The sequence below is a fragment of the Ovis aries genome, chromosome 16 (genome assembly GCF_016772045.2).
Source record: "Ovis aries strain OAR_USU_Benz2616 breed Rambouillet chromosome 16, ARS-UI_Ramb_v3.0, whole genome shotgun sequence".
Lineage (NCBI taxonomy): Eukaryota > Metazoa > Chordata > Mammalia > Artiodactyla > Bovidae > Ovis > Ovis aries.
In genome coordinates this window covers 14,550,025-14,576,262 of record NC_056069.1, presented here as the reverse complement: position 1 = coordinate 14,576,262, position 26,238 = coordinate 14,550,025, and the positions used below count along the sequence as shown (strand labels likewise).

The 26,238-nt window shown below is 43.0% G+C and overlaps 1 protein-coding gene and 1 long non-coding RNA gene across 12 annotated transcripts in view; one reads left to right on the top strand and one right to left on the bottom strand.

The window, feature by feature from the left end:
* The window catches only part of CWC27 (CWC27 spliceosome associated cyclophilin), a 273,447-nt gene extending 259,459 nt beyond the window's left edge, over positions 1 to 13,988 (top strand). The window contains exons 14-16 of one of the 7 annotated variants that reach the window (XR_009596753.1): positions 3,842 to 4,032; positions 4,522 to 7,135; positions 10,521 to 13,988. Coding sequence is in view for 1 of the 7 variants with exons in the window: in XM_060400398.1 (XP_060256381.1) it covers positions 3,842 to 4,226 (385 nt within the window). In the remaining 6 variants the exon portion in view is untranslated. Of the gene's footprint in view, positions 1 to 3,841; positions 7,608 to 10,520 lie in introns of those variants that run through there. The other 6 variants (XR_006056495.1, XR_006056496.1, XR_006056497.1 and 3 more) reach the window with 6 other exon arrangements.
* The window catches only part of LOC106990331 (uncharacterized), a 134,349-nt gene that overhangs the window by 35,260 nt on the left and 72,851 nt on the right, over positions 1 to 26,238 (bottom strand). The window contains exon 5 of one of the 5 annotated variants that reach the window (XR_009596755.1): positions 19,944 to 20,013. The exons of the other annotated variants lie outside the window; for them this stretch is intronic. This is a non-coding gene — a long non-coding RNA (uncharacterized LOC106990331). The remainder of the gene's footprint in view (positions 1 to 19,943; positions 20,014 to 26,238) is intronic. 5 annotated transcript variants of the gene reach the window in all.

The window sequence follows — 26,238 nt, the reverse complement described above, 5'->3', positions numbered from 1 at the left end:
AGTTAAGAATAGGTACTGTCTCCCAAGCAACCAAAGAATTCAATTAGTGATTTTTAAATTAATTTAGAAAAGTTATGCATGTGAGGTGTGGGTCCATTTCAGAGTGAAGTTTCCTAATGTCCATCCTGTGGATTTCGTGAGTCATCAGGCCAGCATGTCCAACACTGAACCTGTCTACACCTCCTAGCCCTTCTTCCCCGGATCTGCTTCTCCTGCACTTTCCCCCATCTTCCCCACTGGCAGTGAGACTTTTCTAGTTGCTCAGGCCAAATAGTTTGGATTCCTGTCTTCATCTCACACCCTGTATCCAGTCTGTTATGATAATCTGTTGGCTCAACAGTTGAAATATACCCAGAATTTCACCATTTTTTTTACTGCTTCCCACTGTTACCAACCCTGGTCAAAGGGACCATCAGCGTTCGTGTGGAGAACTATAACAGCACCATAACCAGGCTCCCTGCTTCGACCCTTGTTTCCCTAAGTTATTAACAACACAGCAGCCAAGTGCACCCTTTTAAAACATAAGTCACATTGTTATACTTCTCTGCTCAAACCCGGCAGCGTCTCCCCATTTCATTCACAGTAAAACCCACAGCCTCACCATGGCCTACAAGGCTCTAGAGGACCCCCATCCCCTCCCTCAATCTCTGACTCCCCCCTTATTACACTCCTCCTCATCACTGGACTGGCCACACCGTGTGTCCGCCGCTGCATCAAACGAGCTAGATGCGGTCCTCTCAGGTGCTGTGCCCTAGCCGGTCCCGCCTGACTTCTTGTCCTCCACACCCCAACTCCCACAGCTCCTTCAAGGCTGCTCAAATGGCCCTTTCTCAGTAAGGCCTACAGTAACCCACTCAGCTTTAAAATTGCAACCCATCCCCACCCCGCATGCTGTTTCTCTACGTCTCCCACTGTAGTTCAATGGCACCACAAACTCCTAAGCACTCTTCTTTATTAATTTATTTAACTCTTATTAACAACCCTATGGAGGAGGCACGAACTCTTGTTACCACTTTACAGATGAGAAACTAAGCTTTACAGATGTTATTTGTTGTTTATCATAATCTCCCACCACAGAATGCCCTCCAGGAGGACAAGGAGTTTTGTCAGTTTTACTATTGATCCAATGCCTAGAACCATGCCTAGCAAAGACAGACACTTAATATTTGTTGAATGAATAACCCTCCCTCCAAAAAAAAAAACAAAAACAAAACACCAGGATCCATTATAGTATTGAGGCTTCCCTGGTGGCTCAGACAGTAAAGAATCTGCCTGCAATGTGGGAGACCCAGGTTCAGTCCCTGGGTTGGGAAGATGCCCTGGAGAAGGAAATGGCAACCCACTCCATCATTCTTGCCTGGTGAATCCCATGGACAGAGCAGCCTGGCGGGCTATGGTCCACGGGGTCGCAACGAGCTGGACACGGCTGAGCAACCAATGTTATGTAGTGTTGCTCTGTATTTTATCACTTAATATTACCATCATTTCAGAAAGCTAGGGCATTTGTATACTAAAAATGAAAGAAGGTTATAACTTTTGTTCAGAAACAGCTCTAATATTTGAAGAAATTTCACTTTAGGAACCCTTACTACATTGTCTTTTTCTCATTCTAACATAAGACGCTTTGTCACAGGTGGGCACAGATCCAAACAGCATTTGGAGGGACCTCTGGTCTGTAGGAAAACACACATGGCTTCCTTGAGTACCTGCTCTTTATAGAAAGCAATATTCTAACTCCTGAGACAAGAGGGAGCCGAGGGCCAACAGGTAATATGTAGAAAGCCAGACATGGAATGTGTATAAGGCTTCAGACATGCAACTGATTTAACAGAAAAACAATATAACCTCTTAATATCAGTTTTCTCCTCTCACATGGAAACAGTATCAGCTGCCTTACCTACCTGTCACAGTCAAAAGAAGGGATAAACACAAAAACCAAGCTTTATAAAGCATATAATGAAAACAGCTAACATTTAATGGATGCTTCCTTTGTGCCAGACACTTCTAAGTACTTTATCTGTATTAACTCTTTTAATCCTTATAAACAATTCTGTGAGATAGGCTGTACTATTGCCTCCATTTTACAAATGAGGAGGAGACTTGAAGCTTTGCAAAGTTAAGTAATTTGTCCAGGTCACACATGAAGTAAAGCAGCTTGCTGAAATTTAAAACAAGACTGAACCCAGAGTTTTGAGTTGATCACTAGACTACCATGCCTCTTGCTATACAAAGCAGACTGCTTTACAGTACAGCTTGCGTATACCTATAGAGTTACAATCCAAAGGAGGCTAACAGCCCAGAATAAAGACACAGCACCGTGACTTCAGTTGACAAGAGTTATGTGTGTAAAAACTGAGTGCTAGAATGAACACGGACTATGGTTTAGTGGGATTAGTCTAGAACTGCTTTGTGGCGGAGAGAATTCTGACCATAATTTGGAAGGAAGGGAGAACATGGCATTGAGGAGACAGGTCATGTTGCAGGTGGGGAGAACGTTATGCAGACAAGCCATTAAGACAAACGCAGGAGACAGTGATGTGTCTACAGGATGCCAAAACATCTGGCCAATTCAGTTTAAAAAAAAACAACAACCCTATCAGCATAGATTTCTTCAGTCAATCCAGATGTTTGGCGTCCTGTAGACAAAACATCCAGATGATTAACTGAAGATTTGACAGAGTTGACTGAATTAACCAGATGTTGCAGCATTGTAGAGACATCGTGTCAGGACATTTGTTTGGCTGGAGTGGGGTCCAGCTGTCAAGGAGATAATGGTCTGGGCAGTGAGGGAGGACTGGAGCTTGCATTTGATGCAACTGGGAGCTGCTGGAAGAGGCGTGTGATGGAAAGGATGCTTAAGGAAGAGGATGCTAACAACCATGTGAAGGAAAAAATATGGTGAGAGGAAAAGTTGTAGACAGGAAAGAGGATGTGTGAGTAGAGTGCAGGTGTGTGTGAGGTAATTAGAGCCTGGACCAGAATCAGGCGGGGGAAAGAAACAGGAAGGAGCGGATCTGAAAAACATTACAGAGAAAGAACAGGAAGTCATGATGGGCTAGACAAGGGGGTGAAACTGCACATCACCCCAAGGGTGGAAGCCTCCAGGCCTGGGAAAGCAGCTGCCGTCAGCCTCGCCACAGTAGTAAACCAAGCCGGGATCCCCAAGAGACCTCCCCCACGCACCTCCATCCAGAGGCCAGAGCCAGGCCTGCAGGCGGAGGGAACCTGGTTGGAGACCACAAACACAACTCTTATGCCAGGTTCCCTGTTCCTTTTAGAGCCACCTAAATGATTTCCCTTCAAATCCAATTTCATGCAAGGATTGAGAATGCTAGATTAAGACCATTAGGTAGACACAACTTCAGCCAAAAAAGACAATATTTTGATGTAATTTGCCTTTATACTGTATATCATGTAAACTAAGATCTATAGAGGTATGACTAAATTAGATGAGATTAAGAGAAATTATAAATATAGTACCTATATTACCTAGTTAAGCATTATAAAAGCCTGTTAACAGGCACAACTAATGGCTGAATTCAAGAATTTATATATCTTTTAAAGTCCTAAATTTATGAAACCTTGGAACATTGACTCTTGGTTTGGATATTCTGCAGATTTTATCTCGATAAAGAGTCACATACTCTAAATTACTAGGATCCAAACTATGGTAACTATGGTAGTGTGCTCCTATTTATTTTTAAAAATTCCAAATATTCATGGTTTTGAAAATTTGCAGTTTCAAATGTTTTCAGCCCCAGGTTTATCAGCCCACACAACCAGTGCGTGCCCTTTACAAAAACACCCAGGATTTCTTCAACTGTTTCCTTGTTCATTTCAGGAGGCAAGAAACCATCAACAGAGGCTTGTTGCTGTTGTTCAGTCGTTCAGTTGTGTCCGACTCTTGCAGCCCCATGGACTGCAGCACGCCAGGCCGGCCAGTCCCTCACCATCTGCCGGAGCTTGCTCAAACCCATGTCCATTGGATCAGTGATGCCATCCAACCATCTCATCCTCTGCCTGTCAACAGAGGTTACTCTCTCTTTGTTCATGGTTTAGAGCAAAACCGAGAATTTCTCTCTTTCTCTTTCCCTCTCTCTCCCCTCCCATCTCTCTCTCCTTCCTCCTCCCCCCACCAGAGAAACAACACAGAATGTGAGACCATAAATATATTGCTGTGCTCCAAATCACCATGGGGGAGGTGGAAGGGTCAGGAAACTTGTTAAAATCAATTTCCCAGGCCTCAGAAATGACAAGTCTGTTGATCTGGGGTGGGAGCCCAAGCATCTGTTGCTTTTTCTGTTAGATTTTTAACAAACTTCCCCAACAATTCTGATGCCTGTTTCCTGAAAATCAGACTTAGATGCTGCCCTAAAGCAGAAAGCTAGAGAATGAAATACATCTATTGGAAATGCAATTTTAAAATGGTAAAACGTGGATTAAATTTTTTATTACACATCTCTTAGTCCTTCCTTAATGTAATAGTGCCTAAGTAAATTCACTGTGTTCTGTGATATGCAGAATGTTTCACAGAAACTGCATAAAGTCAAGCACACCTATGCAATCAAGCTAGAAGTGCGGAAGACAAATAGGACAGCTCGTCTGTTCTCAATTCACAGCAGTGGCTATGGCAGCCCTTCCCGAGCACAGTGTGTACATGATGGGAAATATAATTAATGATCTTGGTAAGTATTTCTAGTGCTCCAAGGCTGAGTAACTTATCAGATAGAAAAAACAGTTGAGTTCACCGAAACAATGGGTGATTTATCCAGGTGTGTTTGAATATAACCTTCCCACAGCCATCTTTTTGTAAGAAATACTTCAAAGTTAGTAGATAGCAAACTATTCAAAAAGTTAATCAGTGAAATGTCCCCCATCATAACATCAAGATTACAGTGTTTGTTCTCTACATATAATACCTTAGGTATCCTTTTCTGGCAGTACTAAATCTGCTACAAGAAATATTAGTGAATTTTTTTTCCTGGTACTAAGGCTTCATTTGCCTTAAGCTCAACTCACTCTCAGAAGTCTTTTCCCCAAAGGATATAGGAATGAGAATAAATTGAGAGAACCTTATTAGGGGCCCTTCATTACCTAAGGTGTAACAATTAAAAGTCAGATTTACTTTTATTGTGCTTTGAATGATGCTTTGGAAACAATCAAGGGTCTCATATGTAACTCAAGCAGTTTTGACTTGAGTAGTAATTCTTTCCCACTTCGCATTCTCCTGCCACTTTGAAATCTCATCTGCAACCATGGGGAATGGGAGAAAATTAGGACAAGCTAGGATTACAAAAGAAAACCCTTAGGAACTTTTAGAATATAAAAAGCCCTTGCCTTCTGATACAGGTTAAAATGAAGATTCATTTCCAATGATCCTCTTTTATCCCACGGCATGTGCTCTAGAGCCTGAGCGTCTGCCTCTACATCCTCTGATCAAAGAAGAAAGCTTTCCTTCGCTTCTGAACCAAACCTTCTCTCTTTCTATTGGTTCAAACAACACCGGGGGGTGGGAGGAAGACCCTTGTTGGGGCTTGACCTCACAGGGTTTATAACACTACCTTCTTGGAACTCTCTCCTCCCACCTCTTAATCCTGACTCTCCCTTTCCTACCAGCAGTTCTTGTCCTGCTCTTCTTCTTCTTCTTCTTCTTCTTCTTTTTAACTCTGATCTTGGATGCTGGCTCTGAGGAATCTGGTCAATACTCCCTGAGATAAAATGGCCTTCACAGCCAAGGCATTTAACAGGTGGAAGCTGAAAGTGCTGCTTGTTCCACATGACTTAGCCTGTACCACCTCACTTTCCCACTGTGAATACTCATCAAATACTTGTCTTCCTGTAAAACTTGTGGCACAAACTAGCCGATTCAGTGACAAGACAGTAATTTATGACTTGGGCTATCCAATGTTCCATCTCACCTGCAGAGGCCCATGACTTGCTCAAGAAATAGATCTGCCTGGAAGTTCAGACTCTACAATAACTAAAGAGGCTTCTGAGCATCACCGTTCCGGACCACAGCCCTCTGCCTCTGGCCCCCAACCATCTGCAGCACTTTGAGGAAGATGGTTTTTCACCAGGCCTATAATTTCACAGCCACCCAGTAAGATATGGAACAAAGACACTCTTCCCAGGCCTGTGAGCTATATGAGTAGCCAAAGTGTCTCTCCACAGGCTGGCGATAGTCCCAGGTTTAAGAACAAGGTCCTCATGACCTGCTGAGCTGGGAGAAGATTGTGTTCCTGGATGACAACCTGCCTTTGGCTCCTGGGTGAACCCTCTCTGTAGGTATAATGTGAAAATGTGTTTAGCGCCTCTCTTCAAAGAAAACCTCCTCTCTGCTGACAAGGGTTAGTAATATGCTAAAATGGTACACTTACCTCTCTCTCTTTCTCCTTTAAATATCCAGGACACTTAGCGTCTCCTGAGGTTTGCTAGTTAATAATGGGGCTTTCCCCCCCCTGACAATCCCATCAAGTATTACCTGAAGAAGGGCTAGCCATTTCAAAATCCATAGTAGCCAAAGAATTCTTCTAGCACCTGCATGCACCTGAATGCAGTTCCTCTTGTCTTCTATCCCACATTATCCTTACTGCTTTTAAGTAAAGAATCTCCTACCAATAGAGGGAAAAAAAATTTTTATTTTGTTTTTCAGCAAGTGCACTTTTTTCCAGTCATCTTGTGTGCTGAAAGTTAAGTAAACATTGACCTAAAAATGTTACAGCACCTTCAAGAACCAAGCTTTTTTCCCCCCCTCTGTCTCATCCAATATGATGGGGCCAAGTTTGACATTTCCAGAGTATTTAAAATATAAGGCTAAAATATAACCTCAGTGGTCATTGGCCTGACATGAGTCTGGTTAAATTTAAGGAAACTGCTTCCAGGATACGACTTAGATACTTCAGAATTTGTTGGAATGTGGTCAACAAAAAAATAAAATTTCAAATCCCAGTTTATTTGTTTGAAGGACCTCCATGAGGTAGACTCTATACAAGAAACAATTCCATCATCCAGAGTGAATATTCACTCATTTTTTTTTTCCAGCCAGGAGTTTGGAAGAAGCCAGCAGGCAATGTAATCATTTGGTAACATCCTTCCCGCTGCCAAGATGGATTAATGCTGGGAGATCTTACAACTGGTGAGTAATCGGTAGTACTTACAGACCCTTCACGATCCCCAAGATGTGATTATTTTCCTACATGGATTTCTGTCCTCATCCTCCAAAGGGTGCTTTGTCATTTCCTCTACTCTCCCCGCTCTGGACTCTCAAGCCCATGTTACAAGTATGGCATGGTCTCCAAGTCATTGCTGACTTCCTTCTCAAACCAAGACAGTGAGCACTTTAGAGACACTGCTAAAATGTGAGGGCTATATTATCAAAGTTATACCAGTTTCCTTTTAAGTGATTCTGGGAAGGTATGAATAGTTGTTTATTAAAATTTAGAAGCTAAGCATCCTTTGGTTCCACTGGTTTGGTTTATTATGCCCCTACTTAATACTCAAGCTGATTTGAAGATATCATGGATATACTAAAATCTCACACTATGGAGAACCTAACTGAAACAATAACCCCACTGTGAGTTTTCAAAATAAATGCTCTTTGCGGCTTTTAGCACTATCATTTGTTCCTTAAATTTTGCTCACCTCCACTGCCCCAGCTCTGCAGCTTATATTCAGCTCCCTTCTTGGACTAAAACGGCCTCTGAAAAGGGAAATGAAATCTGACACCAAAAGAACTCACATTCGGGAATCAAACAGCCTAAAGGTCAAGCTCTGTCTCTGTCACCAACTAGCTGGGAATCCTTAGATGATTCACCTAATTGCTCTGAGCTTTGGTTTCCTCATCTGCAATTTGGACATACAATTTTACCTCAAAAGACTGATGGTTCTTTGACCTAAGCCAAACTCTTTTCCTTTAGGCTTAGGGACCTGCAAACCTTTGCCTCCTAATCACTCAGGAGGTAGGTACTTTGGTCCTCTTCCCAGATCCCTTCAGCTGAGTCCCAAGTCTTAAGGTCATCCCCAACAGCAAGACTAATTTTGGAAACCCGGGCTAAATATATCTCCAAAACCTCATTATTTCTGATTAGCAGCCTCACCCCCAGAAACACTGTGTTGCCTAAGCTGAGTGCTACTCCTCATTCACAGTAGCCCACACCGTAAACCAGTGGGCCCTGCCTTACCCGATATCAGAATCAGCCAAGAGCTTTGAAAACCACAGATGTCTGCTCCACTCCCAACCCTGGAAGCCTCTATTTTTAAGTTTGCTGGGTAATTCTGATGATAACCTCAGGTTAAGAAGCTCTGATTTTAGTAGCCACCAAACATCCCTATCTTTTCCTCCCACACCTTTGAACTGGCTTATCTCTCCTGAGCTATATAAACCCACTGCTACTTCTCCTGAACCCAGTTAGATATTGACTATGAGCTCCAAACAGGTCACAGGGATTCAAGCTACTGATTATGGCTTAAGAACCCTCCTCCACATCCCCAGCCCCTTGGGTCCAAGAGGGAGAAAAGGCATCACATTTTAGCCAAAGAAATATAATCAAGAAAGCACTGGGGCTGTAGAATCAGTAGCAGCCAGTGTGGAACAATGGATCTAAGTTCAAAAGATTTAAAGGCCTGAGACTCCAACAGTGATCAGAAGCAGATAAACACCCTTCTCCCTGCCAAGGCAATCTAACATGACGTAGCACTGAGTGTGCGGGTGAAGCTCATAAAGCAACCCTGGTGAGACCTCTGTTGTGAGAGAGAGCGAGTGTGTGTGAATGAGAGAATGTGTGTGAGAGACAGAGTGACTGTGCGAGTGGGTGTGAGAAAGTGTGTGTGAGTGAGAAAGAGACAAAGTGTGTGTGGGAGTGTGTGAGAGAGTGTGTGTGAGAGAGTGAGTGAACGTGTGTGTGTGCGTGAAACAGTGTGAGAGACAGAATGTGTGTGGGAGAGAGTGTGAGAAAGAGACTGTGTGAGAGAGTGAACGTGTGTGTGTGTGCGTGAGACAGTGTGTGACAGTGTTTGAGAGAGACAGAGAGAGTATGTGTGTTTGAGTGTGCGAAAGTGTGTGTGTGAGTGTATGAGAGAGACTGAGAGAGAGTGTGTGTATGTGAGAGAGTGCGTGTGTGAATGAGAAAGAGTGTGTGTGAGTGAGAGACAGGCAGGGAGGGAGAGAGGGAAGGAGGGAGAGAGAGAGGAAGAAGGAAGGAAGGAAGAAAACAGATCGTGTCAAGTCCTCATGTGATTAAAACGAATCAGCAGGGCAGTTTGCACTTAGCGGCATTCTTTAGGAGTACCAGTGCTGCTCATGTGGACCCCGACTCCAGCTCCATCTCCACTCATCCCCAAGTTCCAGGTACTTGCCTGCACCCTGCTCACTGGTGTGACTCATAGTATGGCTGACAGTTTAACATGTGCCTGATAAACCAAACCCAGGGTGTAGGAGCTGGGACACTGAGCTGCAGGGACTCCAGCGGGAGTCCTTCAAGACTGCCCACAGGAAAGTTCATGGAAGAGCCTGCTGCGAGACGAGACGCTGTGAAGGCGAAGGGAGGCGTCCCTCACTCCCTGTGCTCCTAGGCACTCTTCCCAGCACTGCCTCCTGAGCAAAGTCCAGTAGCTTCCCACTTAAAACGCATCAAGCCCTTTGCTTGACTGGCCCGAAAAGACTGTGTCACCTCACCCAGAATTCTTTTCAGAAGACTTTACAAAGCCATTCATAAGAACCACATATTTCACTATCTGATGTCTTTACTGACATCTCAGAACCCCTAGAATCCTTTGATCACTTTTTCTCCCAGAGGACATAGCTTTTCAGCAAGACCAGTGTGAGGACCATCTCCAAGGAAAGCAGCCAGCATCCAAGGTTCACCCTCCCTTAGCAAGCCTCTCCAGGCGTCGGCAGCCCTGTTCCATAAATTGCTGCTAGGTGCCCATTCTGGTTTTGCTGCGGTCGCTCCCCACAAGGGCTCCTGGGGAACACAGGCCTGCACCCTGACTCTGGATCCTAGAGCCCGGCCATCCTCCAGCAACTGGCTAACGGAGCAGGCTAACAATGGTTGGAAATCGTTAAAACAATTTTAATAAAAATAAAGTCATGAATAATATGGAACTCTAATACAGATCTCATTAAAGCAGGTAGCTATAAAACCCTATACTTTAAGAATGGCCTCTCTCTCCAAGTGAATTTCAGTTACGGTCCAGGATTTAATTTACGCTTTGGGGCTCTGATACTACTGCAGATGGTGGGCAAACCATTGTCTCAGCACCGTGGTGATAGTCAAGCACGGTCTTAGCACAGCAAATCTGCCTGGCTGGAGGGAGCAGGTGGCGGGCCAGCGACCTGCGGGCTGTTGCGCAGGCGCCCCTGCGCAGCCCGCCGGGCCGGGGGCGTGGCTGTCCGGACGGCGGCCCCCGCGGCGGCGTCTGACATCGCCGTCTGGGGCACCCTCTCATCTCACCCCGACCCGAATTCCTTTCAGGGATTAGTCCTGACTTCGTGATTAATCGGCGCTTTCTGGTTTTCCTAGGGTGACGTCATAGGTGCGCAGAGATAAAACAGGCTCCCCTCTGAAGGCTCCGGCGCAGAGCAGGGTCCTGAGCCCCGGAGGCGATCCCGGGACCCCGCCCCGCCCGGACGGCGGTAGCCAACTCCGCCCTGCGGCCCTGAGGAGCGCTGGGTGCCCCGCCACGGAGCCTCTGCTCTTTATTGCTTTGGCCCACTGGTTAAATGCAAAGTTCAAGACTTTCTGTGCTTTTTTTCATAGTTATAAAAGTAGGACATGCTCATTTCAAAAGCTGGAAAATTATAGAGAAAAGGCAATCAAGCAACGTCTCACCCTGCGGGCTCCATCTCTGTTCATTTTGATGCATTTCTTTCCAGCCGTTTTTGTCTTTCTTTGCAGATGTTAACACTGCCCAGCTGCAGTCGTGTTATAAGGAAATAATTTTGAATCTTTTTTAGCTTAATGTGAGAGCAGATACATTGCCTGTGCTTGGATTAGCCAGCATTTCTGTAAAGCTCCTTTAGAACCTCCTTAGTGGATGTACTCTCACATACGAAAATATTATTTCTATTTATGGACATCTAGGATGGGGCTGCCCTCATAGCTCAGTTGGTAAATATCTGCCTGCAGTGAAGGAGACTTGGGTTCAATCCCTGGGTCGGGAAGGTCCCCTGGAGAAGGCAATGGCAACCCACTCTAGTACTCTTGCCTGGAGAATCCCATGGGCGTGGGATGTCCACGGGGTCACAAGAGTGGGACACGACTGAGTGACTAAACCACCGCCAGGATGCCTCCATCTTTTACTGGAATCCAGGTAACAGGTGGACCAACTCTGCAGCCTTTCTCATGTTTGCCCAGGATTGGTTTTTGGTGAAACATACAAACCCAAACTAAGAATTTCATCCAGTTTATGTTAAAGAGAGAGAGAACTTGAAAACTTCCACCCTTTTCCATATTGCTGAGGGTGGGGAACCAGGGTAGGGGCTGGCTGCAGGATGAGCTTTCTGTGTCTGTGAAGTGAGAGGTCACAGGGCTTTGCAATGAAGATGGAGGCTGGCGACAGAAGAGGATGCACCCTCTCCACTCAGCTGAGAAAGAGAGGTCAAGAAGGTAGTAATCTGGCAACTATGGGAAAAACTCCCTGTGAAGATAAGGGGTTAATTAATTTTTGTTGTTCAGTCGCTGATTCCTGTCTGACTCTTTGTGACCCCATGGACTCCAGCATGCCAGGCTTCCCTGTCCTTCACTGTCTCCCAGAGTTTGCTTAGACTTATGTCCATTGAGTCAGTGATGCCCTCCAACCATCTCACCCTCTGTCACCCCCTTCTCCTCCCACCTTCAATCTTTCCCAGTGTCAGCATCTTTTCCAGTGAGTCAGCTCTTCACATCAGGTGGCCAAAGCATTAGAATTTCAGCATCAGTCCTTCCAATGAATATTCAGGGTTGATTTCCTTTAGGATGGATGGGTTTGATCTCCTTGCTGTCCAGTGGACTCTCAAGAGTCTTCTCCAACATCACAGTTTGAAAGCATCAATTCTTCGGTGCTCAGCCTTCTTTAAGGTCCAACTTTCACATCCCTACATGACTACTGGAAAAACCACAGCTTTGACTATACAGACCTTTGTTTGCAAAATGATGTCTTTGCTTTTTAATACGCTGTCTAGGTTTGTCATAGCTTTTCTTTCAAGGAGCAAGCATCTTTTGATTATTTTTAGAACACTGTTATTAAATGATCTATTTTAATTCTGTTGGTCACAAGCTCCAATGTATTATTTGGGGAAACTCTTCTTGTCACTTTCTATTTAAAAAAATAATAAAATCAGAGAAAAAAAAGGTGGGAGAACTGGTCTGAGTGAAGGGAGAGAATCACCACTTGCATTTACTGCCCTGCTATGATCTGCCCTCTGGAAAGTCCCTGCTCCATTTTCTGAGAGACTGGTGTAATGTTTTTGTAAGATTCCAGATAGCTGGCATAAGCAGAACCCATGAGCCATCCAAAACTTCTCTGTGGGCTCCTGCATAAGCCTACTTCTATTTTACCTCCTGCAAGTCACCTGGTCTGCAAGTTGTGATAGGAGGACAAGATAGTGGGACAAAGGCTGGCAGCTGGGGAGTAAATTCAGCCTCCCAGGGCCTCTTCTCCCAGGTTTTATGCACCCTGTCACTTGTTAGTCTAGTTAGTGAGAGGCACACCACCCTACTAGTTGTGTGAGGACCAGAGCACTGCAGGTCCCAGCCGTGCTTGGCCATGACTGTCTGTAACCCAAGAGAAAGCCAGGAGCAGCCCTGGCTTTCCCCTCCCCTCTGTGCTTGGTCTGGGGACGCTTTCCCTTTATGCGAGAGCTCTGTCTCCAGTGTAGTCCGTTTCCTCAAAGCTATCTCTGAGAGGAAAGCTAGACTGACCAACTGGCAGCATTAAGACACGCCACCATGGTACTTGGTCTGCGAGGAGAGGAGAACCAGCTTTCTGGAGGGCAACACTCCAGACCTGCCTTCCAGCAGCAAACCCACCAGCTCCCAGATCTCAAAATCTGGTCCTCTTTTAGTAGCCAGCGGTTTTCAACGCTTCCATTTCTGGAGGATGGTTTCCTTTTTGCTGTCTGGCTTTCACAGGACTAGGAAAAAGCCAGCTCCTTCACAGTAACTTCTCACCATGTCCAGTGAGGTCAGTCCCTCTTGGCCTGGGCTCTCAGCATCTTTCTCTAAGTCACAACGTTCTCTAGGCACTTGCTGACCCTGCTGTGTTCTGCCTGTTAAAAGGTCACCTGCGTTTTGAATTCTTTCCACTTTCCTCCCAGTTATTTGTGATAGCCTCTTAGAAGCTTAAAAATAACATTTATTTCCCCGGTGGTTTTGTATATTTCCATTTGACAAACTCTATTTTGTTCCATGTGTTTCTAAGGGAACAGAAACCAAAATGGTTTATGTCCTACTTCCTACACTGGCCTGACTGATGTTGTCAGCCTGGAATTGTCCTTCAGCCAGAGTGGGTACTTCCAACCATAAGCTGGACCTTGATGCAGAAACTATATAAACTACAAAGACAATGGACATTGTTTGGCTGTTGCGAAAGCTACTTCATTGTACTTCCTTTAATCAAGCAGTTAATTTTTTAATAGATAGATTCAAGCCACTTTGCATGGATATGATAATATAAAAGTGGGTTATACCAAGATACTGTGATTGTGAATCCATTATTAAAATATAACTGAGGGCAATATCAGACATCAAAATGGAAAGCAGCAGTTACCAGAAGGGGTACACTGGGGGACTTCTGGGGAAAGAAAATGTGCTGGAAATATTCTATTTGAAGATGTGGGTGAATTATATGAGTGTGTTTGCTTGTGAAAATCCAGTGAGCTCTGTAATTTATGATCACATTTTTCTGCATGTATGTTCTACCCCAACAAAAAGTTGACTTATAATAAACAGACAAACTGAGGGCTTTGGTTGAGGTAGGCAATTAAAGGAATGAGGACAACTCTTCTTTCATTTGACGTGTATTGTTTTGGTGCTCACACAGTGCTCAGTGGGAAACAGACTTAGTATGTATTACAGAAATGAAAAAGTTAATGGCCTGGCTTCAAGGAGTTTACAGTTATGAGTGAGTTATAATATAAATGCAAGTGCTCAGTATATATACCAATGATGCTAATTGGTTGTAGCAAATGTACCACAGTAATGTAGGATGTAAACATTAAGGGAAACTAGCCAACAGGAATATGGAATTCTCTATAGAGTCCTCACAACTTTTCTGTAAATCTAATCCTATTCTATGTTTAAATTTTTATTTTAAAAATATGCAATGCCATGAGAATGACTAGAAGGAAGAGATTATTTTTGTACTAAGGGAATCAGAGGAGACTTTGTAAAAGAAAAGATGTGATTACTTTAAAGGAAGAATAGGATCATAATCAAGGAAACTAGGGAAGAAGTTAACTGACAGGTGAAAAATGATATAAGCAACTATGGGGCTGGAGTGAGGGGTTTCCCTGGCAGTCCAGGGATTAAGACTCTGCATTTCCAATGCAGAGGGTACAGATTCAATCCCTAGTTGGGGAACCAAGCCATGTGGCCAAAAAAAGTAAAAATTAAATAAATTAAGCAAAAAGAAAGAAATTTTACAATCAATAGTCAAGATATGAAAATAACCTGTGTCCATCAACAGATGAATGGATATGAAGATATGTATGTATATATGCAATTCAGCCACAAGAAGAATGGATTCATTCAGCATACTGCATTCAAGATCCATCCTTTATGGAAACATGGATGGATCTTGAATGCAGTATACTAAATGAAATTAAGTCAGAATAAGCCAGATAAAGACAAATAGTATATGATTATTACATATGTGTGAACTCTAAAACACTCAGATTCAAAGAAACAGAATAGAATCGTGGTTACCAGAGGCATGGGGTGGTAGGAGAGAGGGAAATGTTGGTCAAAGAGTTCAAACTTCTAGTTGTAAAGTCATTTAGTTCCAAGGATCGAATGCATAGCACAGTGATTATATTTAATGAAACTATATTACATCCTTTAAAGTTCCTAAGAGAGGGAATCTTGCGTGTTCTCACTGCAAAGAAGAAGTGGTCATTTAGGACATGATGCAGGTGTCACACCCAATGCTGTGGTGGTAAGCATTTTGCAATATAGAAGTGAGCAAGTCAACATTATACACTGGAAACTTACACAATGCTACCTGTCAGTTTATCTCAGTAAAGGTGGAAAAGAAACTGTGGAATGTATCAGGACTAGTACATGGTTCTGTCAGACTGGTGAGTTGGAAGCAGGAAAGAAATGGTGTGGAATAGGACCAGAGAAGCAGAGGGCTTTAAAAATAGATCGGGAACAGCCTTCAATTTTAAAACTTAACTAATGCACAAAATATTAGCTCTTGATTGCCATTGAAGCTCATTATCGGGCTTCCCTGGTAGTCTAGTGGTTAAGAATCCACCTGCCAGTGCAGGGGATGCAGGTTTGATCCCTGGTCTGGGAAGATCCCACATGCCACAGAAAAACTAAGCCCGTGCCCCACAACTACTGAGGCCCATACATTCTAGAGCCCATCTCGGCAACGAGAGAAGCCACCACAACGAGAAACCCGCACACCACGACGAAGCGTAGCCCTTGCTTGCCACACCCAGAGGAAGGCCGTGTGCAGCCATGAAGACCCAGTGCAGCCAAAAATAAAGAAAATAAATGAATCTTTAAAAAAAAAAACTCATTATTTTACAATGAAAGACAAATGTTAATTTGAAAACTGATGGATATTATTACAGGTATTACCCACTTTTCAAAACTTGACTTTACATCATTTCACTTTTACATAAGGCCTAAGTTAGTGCCTGTTTCTGCTAAAAGAAATCTGAGGAGGATTTTTTTTGCTTTTATGAAAAGAGGTGAAAAGCAAAAATACACTTCAGTGTCTGACTTGCAGAGACTGACAGAGGTAGCACCCAGCTCAAGTGGTGAGAGTGGCCCCGCCAAGCTCCTTCCCCAGAAACCACACTCAGCATCTCCGCATCAAGATGCCATAGCTTTTGCTTTACTCTTTAGATCCCACAGATAAGTTATATCATATAATATTTATCTATACACCAATCAGAAACAGACTTATAGACTCAGAAAACAAACTTATGGTCAACAAGGGGGAAAATGGGGAGAGAGAGAAAATTAGAAGCATGGCATTAACAGATATCATCTACTATACATAAAACTGATAAGCAACGAAGTTTACTGTGTAGCACAAGGAACTATATTCAGTATAAGAACCTATAATGGAAAATAAAGTGAAATATATATGTATGTATGACTGAATCATTTGCTGTATATCCAAAACAAACACAATATTGTAAATCAACCAAACTTCAATTTTTAAAAAATGCCATAGCTTTGAACTGTCTGTGAGGATATCTTGATTTATTTCATGCATCCTTAGCAAGATGTGTCCTAAGGTAATTGCTTTTTCACTTTTTGCTATTTCACCTTGTGAAATAATTTCCTAGGAACTCTCTATTTTCAGATAGTAGGAGAAACCTATATTTAACTCACTTTCCAAGTCTTTATACTTCTACCATGAACTAAAGGAATTAAATTTATTAAACATTCACTATGTACCTCATACTGTGAAATCACTTTGTCTACTATCTTAATCATCTTAAAATCCTTATGAAGCAGCTGTTATTATTTTATTTTACAGATAAAAAAATCAAGAACGTGTTCATTTCCAACAAACACAAAAGAGTCATAAATATAAAAAATAGATATAGGCACCTGAGATCTTGTTTGTTTCCAACAAGCACAAAAGTCATAAATGCCAAAGAATAGATACAGTGCTGACTGCCAGAATGTGCTTCAGTGGTTGAAATAGAACTGAGTTAAAAATATGTTTACATTCAGATTTTGTTTAAATCCATTTTTTAACTGGAAAGAGAGTCATCTGGGACTAATTTAAGTTCTTCAAGACTTAATGGTCTTGATAAACCCATTTATCAAGTTGTTTCATGGAATAATTCAGACAAGTGTGTTTGGCAAGGAGTAATTATCACACAGAGTACCCAAAACTGATAAAGCCTGGCCTACACAGACTGGACTAGACATAGCGCAGGAGAGCTGGTTTCCAATTCAGTTGTATAAACTCGTTCTGTAGAGTCAGAGACAGCACAGCTACACTGCATGGACCACAGGGTGGACAGCCCAGTTCTGAGCTCTGAATGCTTGCAAACAGTTCCAAAGGAAATGAAACAGACTTAACCTTCCTATCTTGGGGTGACTTGCATTGTGACTTGCCTGCAAAGCTAAGTTATTGGGTCTTTGAGAATAATATAGTCCAATAGTTACTAATGTCATTTCCCCTCGAATTATAAGATAGAGTGAGGAACAAAATAGGTTTCAGCTTGGCTCTTCTAAATCTCAAATCATGCAGAAATGAAAAAGTCATCAAAGATCCACAGTTTCTATCGAGGACTTCCTTCCTTCGTTTTTTATTTCCTAATGAGATTTTCCCTCCCCATACAACCACATTACAAATTTTACCTTCTTTATATTTGTTGAAAGAAAACTAAATTCTCAGTTCTCTAAATTCTCAAAGAGAAATAAATTCTAAATTTTGCTTTCCTCTAATTTCTGACAAACTGTTCTATACCTAACAGCCACAAGGTAGGAAGGCAGCTGAGTCATTCAAAGAAGCATTTTATTCTTGATCTTACCATTCAATATCACAGGGTGTGATGAAAACTGGAACAAATATGGAAATCACAGAGGTGCCAGAACATTACATTTAAAAAATGGAATTATTTGAGTCAATCTGGAATGTCTGGTTCTTTTAGTTTAGGCCTCATGGGTAGCATTGTGCTTCAAAAACAACTTGAATTGGCTACCAGGATTCCAGAAGGGTAACATAATCGTGTACCTTTGTGGGAGATGCTTATCTATGTCTCCTACGAGCAGAAGGAAGCTGGATTCTTCTACCTTTTCAAGTTTCAAAATGAAAATTATTCAAAAAAGTTCCAAACCTGAGTGGAATTTGGAAACAATGGGAGGAGGCAGTTTCTCAGATCTTTTCCATTTGTGCTAGTCTTTATTTGAAATAAACACCCAGCATGAATCAAATCCTCTACAGCTACAGACATATGGGGCTTGGGGGAGGTCCATCCTCACCACTTCCCCTATGTGATTTGACAAGTACAGAAAAGGTCTCCAAGTTAATCATCCTGAATACAAAATTCAGACCTGCGGAGGAGACAGAGATACTTAACTGAGACCCAGGAGCTGGCAGCAGCTTACCTCCCCTTCTGAAAAATGCAGCCTGGAACCCTGAGACCTCCCACCCCCTGGAAGGACACTGCTCCCTCTGCAAAGTCCTCCACTGAGGGCTGTGAACACAAGGCAGGTCTCTCCTCCCCAGTCATTGATGCACAACATTGTACGGGTGTTGTCAGACCTCAGAAAAGGGTTGGGGAAAACCAAAGGGAATTATAACATATGAAGGAAGGAATTTTCAGCTGTGTCATCCAACACAGGGGAAAAATTCTCCACTGAGTTAAGGGGACACACCCAGACTCCTGACCTAGTTGCCTTGTCACACACTGGGAATGAATCCCCAAGCGCCTTTGGGGTTAGAATTTCTTCCCATGGGGGTAGCCTGCCTCCATCATTCTTCCTCTCCTCTGTGTAGTACCCATCTCCATGTCTGGGCTATCCCATCTAGTAAAAACTCTAAACGGCTCTAGCAGAACAATCCACGGTGCCTCGCAAGAGTCTAGGGTCCAGTTCCCTTGAGGGCTTCACCTTTGGTCTGGGTTGCAGATGTGCCTCTGAATGCTACTTGGATAACCCAGATGCTCCTCCCCTCTACACACACACAGAAGCATTCCCCTGATGTAGTAACATCACAACCAAGAAACGTAATACTATTCAGTCATAAAAAAGAAGGAAATATGCCATTTGCAGGAACTCAGATGGACCTAGAGATTGTCATACTGAGTGAAGTGAGTCAGAATAAGACAAATATCATATGGTATTACTTATTTGTGGAATCTAAAAAACTAATACCAATGTACTTATTTTCAAAACAGAAATAGATTCACAGACATAGAAAACAAACTTGTGGTTACAAAAGGGGATGAGGGGGAGATAAATTAGAAGTTTGGGACTAACATATACATACTACTACTATACATGAAATAGGTAAATGACAAGACCTACTGTATAGTACAGGGAACAATACTCAATATCTTATACTAACCTATGGTGGAAAATAATCTGAAAAATAATATATATATATGTATAACTGAATCACCTTGCTGTACACTTGAAACTAACACAACATTGAAAATTAATTATGCTTCAATTAAAAATTAAAAATAACATTTTAAAAAGAAGTGTTAAACTGATTTAATAATATCATCTAATATTCTAATATAATGCTTCTCAACCTTTAATGTGCATCCAAACCACCTGAGGTTTAAGCTGCATTTCTTTTTTTCTTTTTTTTTTAAGCTGCATTTCTAATAAGCTTCCAGGTGCTGCCACTGCTGGTCAGCTGTCCAAACTCTAAATAGTAAGGATCTAATTAATATACAATCCATATTCAACTTTCTTCAATAGTTGAAAAATCTCTTTGACCGTTTTTTATTCCTAACTCAGGATCTGGTCAGGAATCATTCATTACACTTGGCTGTCATGTCCTTTTAGACAGAGGATGTGAGCTTTTTCTTGGCTGCTCACTTGGTTTCACAAAGAATCAGTCAAAGTGTTGACATTTCCCCTAGTGAGACCCCCTCACACCATTAAATACTGAGACACGGACCACCCCTCTCACAGTCTCAGTGAGACTTGTCCAGCTGCATCTGGAAGGAATCGCCTGCAGGAGGCACTGTTAGTGGTGAGGTTCTATTATGTGCTTTTTTTTTTTAAAAAAAAATGCAAACCATATATACTGACCTGGATTTTCTGAGACAAGTGCAGGTATATGGTGCCTATCTCAGAATAGCAGCACAGCACTCAAACATAGCTGCAAAAGAGTTTTATTATCCTTGTTGCTAGCCTGAAAGGTCTTATCCATTCTCTCCAGAGAAATTAGAGTCCCATGCTACAGGCATAGTGAAACCCACTGTGTGTACAAACTTCATTTTCTATTTTTCAGAGCTTAGAGTTTAGATGAATTCAATCATTTCTAGAATAACTCTTCTAAGGGCCCCCGCAGGGTGGGCCATAGGGACTTGTCCAAATCCCACTACACTGTCCACTATGGGCTCTACCATCCCCTCCCTGGCTTGGTGTGCCCATCTCATTCACCTGTGCAACCTCATCATAGCAGTATCTGCTAAAATGCTAAATAATGCCTAGAAGGAAAGATGAAAGATGCATCCTTATGGCCAGTTAGCTATCAAAGACTCACCTGAAGAACAAGATGGGTTATCTCTCAAGCTGATAGAGAAAGGGGTTATGTGGCAAAGGCACTTGACCAAATAGGAGGAATGGAGAAGCAGGGAACCCAAATAAGCAGGCAGCACAACCAGCCATCTGGCACCTGAGATGAGGATGAGCATCTCAAGAAAGGCAGTGGCACTGAAAGGGCCCTGAGAAGCTCCCTGGTCACCAGCCTCATTCTTTGTCCTAAGGTTCACATATTACGTTCCCAGGCAGCACAGGAATTATTTCATAGAATGGAAAATAATCTAAGATGATGTTAGATCCAGACACCCTTGTCCCCTCATGTCCCAGTACTGTATTCACTTATAACATTTTAACAGTAGGAGTATTTTAGCCTCTGCTTGAGCATTTCCTACGTGGGGTTCACAGCAGGCCTACATTCCTACAAAACACATAATACTAACAGTTAGTGGTTACCAACCTAGACAGCATATTAAAAAGTGGAGACATTACTTTGTCAGCAAAGGTCCGTCTAGTCAAGGCTATGGTTTTTCCAGTGGTCATGTATGGATGTGAGAGTTGGACTGTGAAGAAAGCTGAGTGCTGAAGAATTGATGTTTTTGAACTGTGGTGTTGGAGAAGACTCTTGAGAGTCCCTTGGACTGTGAGGAGATCCAACCAGTCCATTCTAAAGGAGATCAGCCCTGGGTGTTCATTGGAAAGACTGATGTTGAAGCTGAAACTCCAATACTTTGGCCACCTGATGCGAAGAGCTGACTCACTGGAAAAGACCCTGATGCTGGGAAAGATTGAAGGCGAGAGGAGAAAGGGAAGACAGAGGATGAGATGGTTGGATGGCATCACCGACTCAGTGGACATGGGTTTGGGTGAACTCTGGGAGTTGGTGATGGACAGGGAGGCCTGGCGTGCTGTGGTTCATGGGGTCACAAAGAGTCAGACATGACTGAGCGACTGAACTGAACTGAACTGAGTGGTTACTTAAGTGCATTGAACATGGGCACCACTCCAAGGCCTTTACAGAGTCATTTAACCTCCACAATAGCCCCAAACCTGTAGTTCTCTTATAATCTCCATGTTATAGATAAGGATATGAAAGGATCCAAATTAGACCAAGATTGGGATTATAGACCAAAACCAAGATTATGAATTCTAAATTGGAACAAGAAGTGGGATTCCAAGGCCGGTGATCTTAACCACTTCTCCAAGCTGCTTCTCAAGAAGTCACAAAACAAAACAGTTGCTACCTTACAGAGGATTAAAGCCTAAAACATGTAGCACACATATATTATGTATGCACTCAACTTAAAAATTTAAAACTCATAATGCAATGCATTGATCAAACCAGTTAATCCTAAAGGAAGTCAACCATGAGTATTCACTGGAAGGACTGATGCTAAAGCTGCAATACTTTGGCCACCTGACTCAAGAGGCAACTCATTGGAAAAGACCCTGATGCTGGAAAAGACTGCATGCAACAGGAGAAGGGGGAGGCAGAGGATGAGATGGTTAGATAGAATCACGGACTCAGTGAACGTAAATTTGAGCAGACTCCGGGAGATAGAGGTGGACAGAGGTGCCTGGCGTGCTGAAATCCATGGGGTTGCAAAGAGTCAGACATGACTCAGTGACTGAACAACAAAAACAACACAATGCAATGCACTTTTCTTTAAAATTTCATGCCTTGGTTTTCTGTTTTTCCTATTTTCTATATTTTACTTGTGGTAGACTCAGCACAGACCTCCTGGGAAAAGACTTATGCCAGAGAGAAACAATGAAGATTCCTCCCATAACTCACCCACAACAGGAGGCTTCCCCCAAGGTTTCAGGGGGGATTTGGCAAGAGATTTATGGGGGGAAAAGGGAAGGGAGATGGCTAAATACTGTCTCTGAGATGATGACTTCCAAATCAATCATTCTTGCCTCAAACTTTTCCATTTTGATATCTAATAGACGTCTCCAACTTAAGTCCAAAATGAAATATTTTATTTACACCACTGCTCCCCAAACTGGCTCTCATCCACCTTGTTAAATCATACCACTGGTCACCTAATTCCTTAAGCCAAAAGCATGAGAGTCATTCACGATCTCTCTCTCACTAATATCCACAGCAATTCCACTGGCAAGTCCCATTGGTTGTACTTTCTAAAGATATCCAGCATCCAAACATTTTTCACCACCCTGTCATTCTCATCACCTCTTGAGTCTAAGCTGCCATCACATTCTGCCTGGATTCCTGCTCTCGCCTTACATCTGATCTACCCTCTTTGGCCCTTGTTTCCTGAAGACTCTACTCCAAATGGCAGCAGTGGTCATTAAAAGCTTAAGTGACATCATTTCACTCCCTGCTCGGAACTCTCTAATGGTTTCTCATCAAACTTAGAATAAGATACAAACCCCTCAACATGGTCAACAATGTAAACTCCGTATGACTAGCCCCGACCACCTCTCCAAGAGCAACCTCTATCCCTCTCTTCTTGCTCATTTTCCTCTGCCCACGTGGTCCTTCTTGCTGTCCCTAAAACACATTATGCTTATCTTCCCTTTGCATGCTTCATTCAGATCGCTTCTCCTTGTCTTCAAACATTTGTAGGACCTACTCCCTAATTCCTTTCAATGTCACCTCCTCAGAGACAACTTCCTGGACACCCTTTCTGAAAGAGCTGTTCCAACCCCACCTCCAACCATCATTCTTTACCACTTTGCTTTGCTCTGTTTTTCTTTGTGAACATTTATCACTCCAAAATCATATTTTATATTTACTTGTTTACTTATTTTTATTTATCCTATTAGATTATAAATTTTATATTTTATAATGGTCTTGTTTCCCTAGTGGCTCAGTTGGTAAAGAATCTGCCTGCAATGCAGGAGATCCAGGTTCGATCCCTGGGTCAGGAAGATCCCCTGGAGGAGGAAATGGCAGCCCACTCCAGTATTCTTGCCTGGAGAATTCCATGGACAGAGGAGCGGGGCAGGCTACAGTCTGCAGGATCACAGAGTTGGATCTGACTCTGTGACTAACTTTCATAATTGTCTTATTCACAAGTGTTTCCCCAGTGCCTGGTAGATTGTAAGTGTTCAGTTTATATTAATTTATTGAATGAATATCAAGATTGCCAGAAGAAATATCAATAACCTCATATATGCACATAGCGCCACCCCAATGGCAGAAAGCAAAAAGAAACAGCCTCTTGATGAAGGTGAAAAAGGAAAGTGAAAAAGCTGCCTTTAAACTCAACATTCAAAAAACTAAGATCATGGCATATGGTCCCATCACTTCATGGCAAATAGATGGAGAAACAACAGAAACAGTGCAGATTTATTTTCTTGGGCTCCAAAATCACTGAAGATGGTGATGCAGCCATGAAATTAAAAGATGCTTGCTCCTTAGAAGAAAAGCTATAACAAACCAAGACAGCATATTAAAAAGCAGAGATATCACTTTGCCAACAAAAGTCTGTGTAGTTAAAGCTGTGGTTTTTCCAGTAGTCATGTATGGATGTGAGTGTTGGACCATAAAGAAGGACTGATGCTGAAGCTGAAGTTCCAGTACTTTGGCCACCTGATGCGAAGAACTGACTCACTGGAAAAGACCCGGATGCTGGGAAGGACTGAGGGCAGGAGGAGAAGGGTGTGACAGAGGATGAGGTGGTTAGAGGACATCACCGACTCAACACATGAGTCTGAGCAAACTCCAGGAGATAGTGAAGGACAGGGAAGCCTGGCTGCTACAGTCCATGGGGTCACAAAAGTCAGACACAACAGAGTGACTGAACAACAACAACCAGTCCACAGTTTGTTTTTAGACTTTCTCACTGATACTTAGATCCATATAACTTGCTGTGTATGACCCACAAGTCCAAAAGGAAATTCAAACTCAGCATGGAAACTGAGCTCACTATTCCTTCCATTCATCCCCCGTCATTTCCAAGCATAACTAACAGTACTACTATTCATCTAGGCCCTCAAGACAGAATTCTGGGTGTCATTCTAGATTTCACCCTTTCTGTCACCCCAGTCTATCACCAAATCCTGCCATTTCCACTGGTATCAGATTGCGTTCTTGGTCACAAACAACAGAATCCGCTGCAGCTGCTTTAAGAAAAATCGAAGAGCACTTACTAAACCACCAGGTAGCACACAGCACCTTCAGGAAGGCCGAAGGCCCAACTCGGCAGATTTGCAGACAAGAACAATGCCCAGATCACCCTGCCAAGCTGTCCGGAGGAAACCTGTCCCTGCTGACCCAGGCCCCAAAGATCACAACAAACCAGAGGGGAAAATTATAGCTAGGATCACGGTCTCTCAAACTCAGTGGCCCCCACTCTCCTCTGCAGAATATGTTCCCTGTTATCTCTTTCTTCACGCCCCTCTTTTCTAAAATCAGGTACTAGTGGGCAGTGCCTAGATCACATGCCTGTTCCCCATCTGTCAGGAAGGCTTCCTGGGAAATTTCCGAAGCATGGGAAGAGTGTTCAAAAAATGGAGGGCAGCCACAGGGCATCACAGATGTCAGCTCGCACTGTCTCCCATTTCCCTAGCCCACCCACCACTGCTGACTCAGCGCTAGTCTTAATAGTGTGTGGTCTTGACTGTGATCACCTCCTAACTGGTTTCCCTTGCCTCTTTTCTCACCTCTTCACTAATGCATCTGAGGGCAGACACACTGAAACCATACTCACAGAAAACTAGTCAATCTAATCACACTAGGACCACGGCCTTGTCTAACTCAATAAAATCAAGCCATGCCTGAGGGGCAACCCAAGACGGGCAGGTCATGGTGGAGAGGTCTGACAGAACGTGGTCCACTGGAGAAGGGAATGGCAAGCTACTTCAGTATTCTTGCCTTGAGAACCCCATGAACAGTAGGAAAAGGCAAAATGATAGGATACCAAAGAGGAACTCCCCAGGTCAGTAGGTGCCCAATATGCTACTGGAGATCAGTGGAGAAATAACTCCAGAAAGAATGAAGGGATGGAGCCAAACCAAAAACAATACCCAGTTGTGGATGTGACTGGTGATAGAAGCAAGATTCGATGCTGTAAAGAGCAATATTGCATAGGAACCTGGAATGTTAGGTCCATGAATCAAGGCAACTTGGAAGTGGTCAAATAAGAGATGGCAAGGGTGAACATCAACATTCTAGGAATCAGTGAACTAAAATGGACTGGAATGGGTGAATTTAACTCAGATGACTGTTATATCTACTACTGCGGGCAGGAATCCCTCAGAAGAAATGGAGTAGCCATCATGGTCAACAAAAGAGTCCAAAATTCAGTACTTGGATGCAATCTCAAAACGACAGAATGATCTCTGTTCGTCTCCAAGGCAAACCATTCAATATCACAGTAATCCAAGTCTATGCCCCAACCAGCAATGCTGAAGAAACTGAAGTTGAATGGTTTTATGAAGACCTACAAGACCTTTTAGAACTAACACCCCAAAAAGATGTCCTTTTCATTATAGGGGACTGGAATGCAAAAGCAGGAAGTCAAGAAACACCTGGAGTAACAGGCAAATTTGGCCTTGGAATGCGGAATGAAGCAGGGCAAAGGCTAATAGAGTTTCGCCAAGAAAATGCACTGGTCATAGCAAACACCCTCTTCCAACAACACAAGAGAAGACTCTACACATGGACATCACCAGATGGTCAACACCGAAATCAGATTGATTATATTCTTTGCAGCCAAAGATGGGGAAGCTCTATACAGTCAACAAAAACAAGACTGGGAGCTGATTGTAGCTCAGATCATGAACTCCTTATTGCCAAATTCAGACTCAAATTGAAGAAAGTAGGAAAACCACTAGACCATTAAGATACGACCTAAATCAAATCCCTTATGAT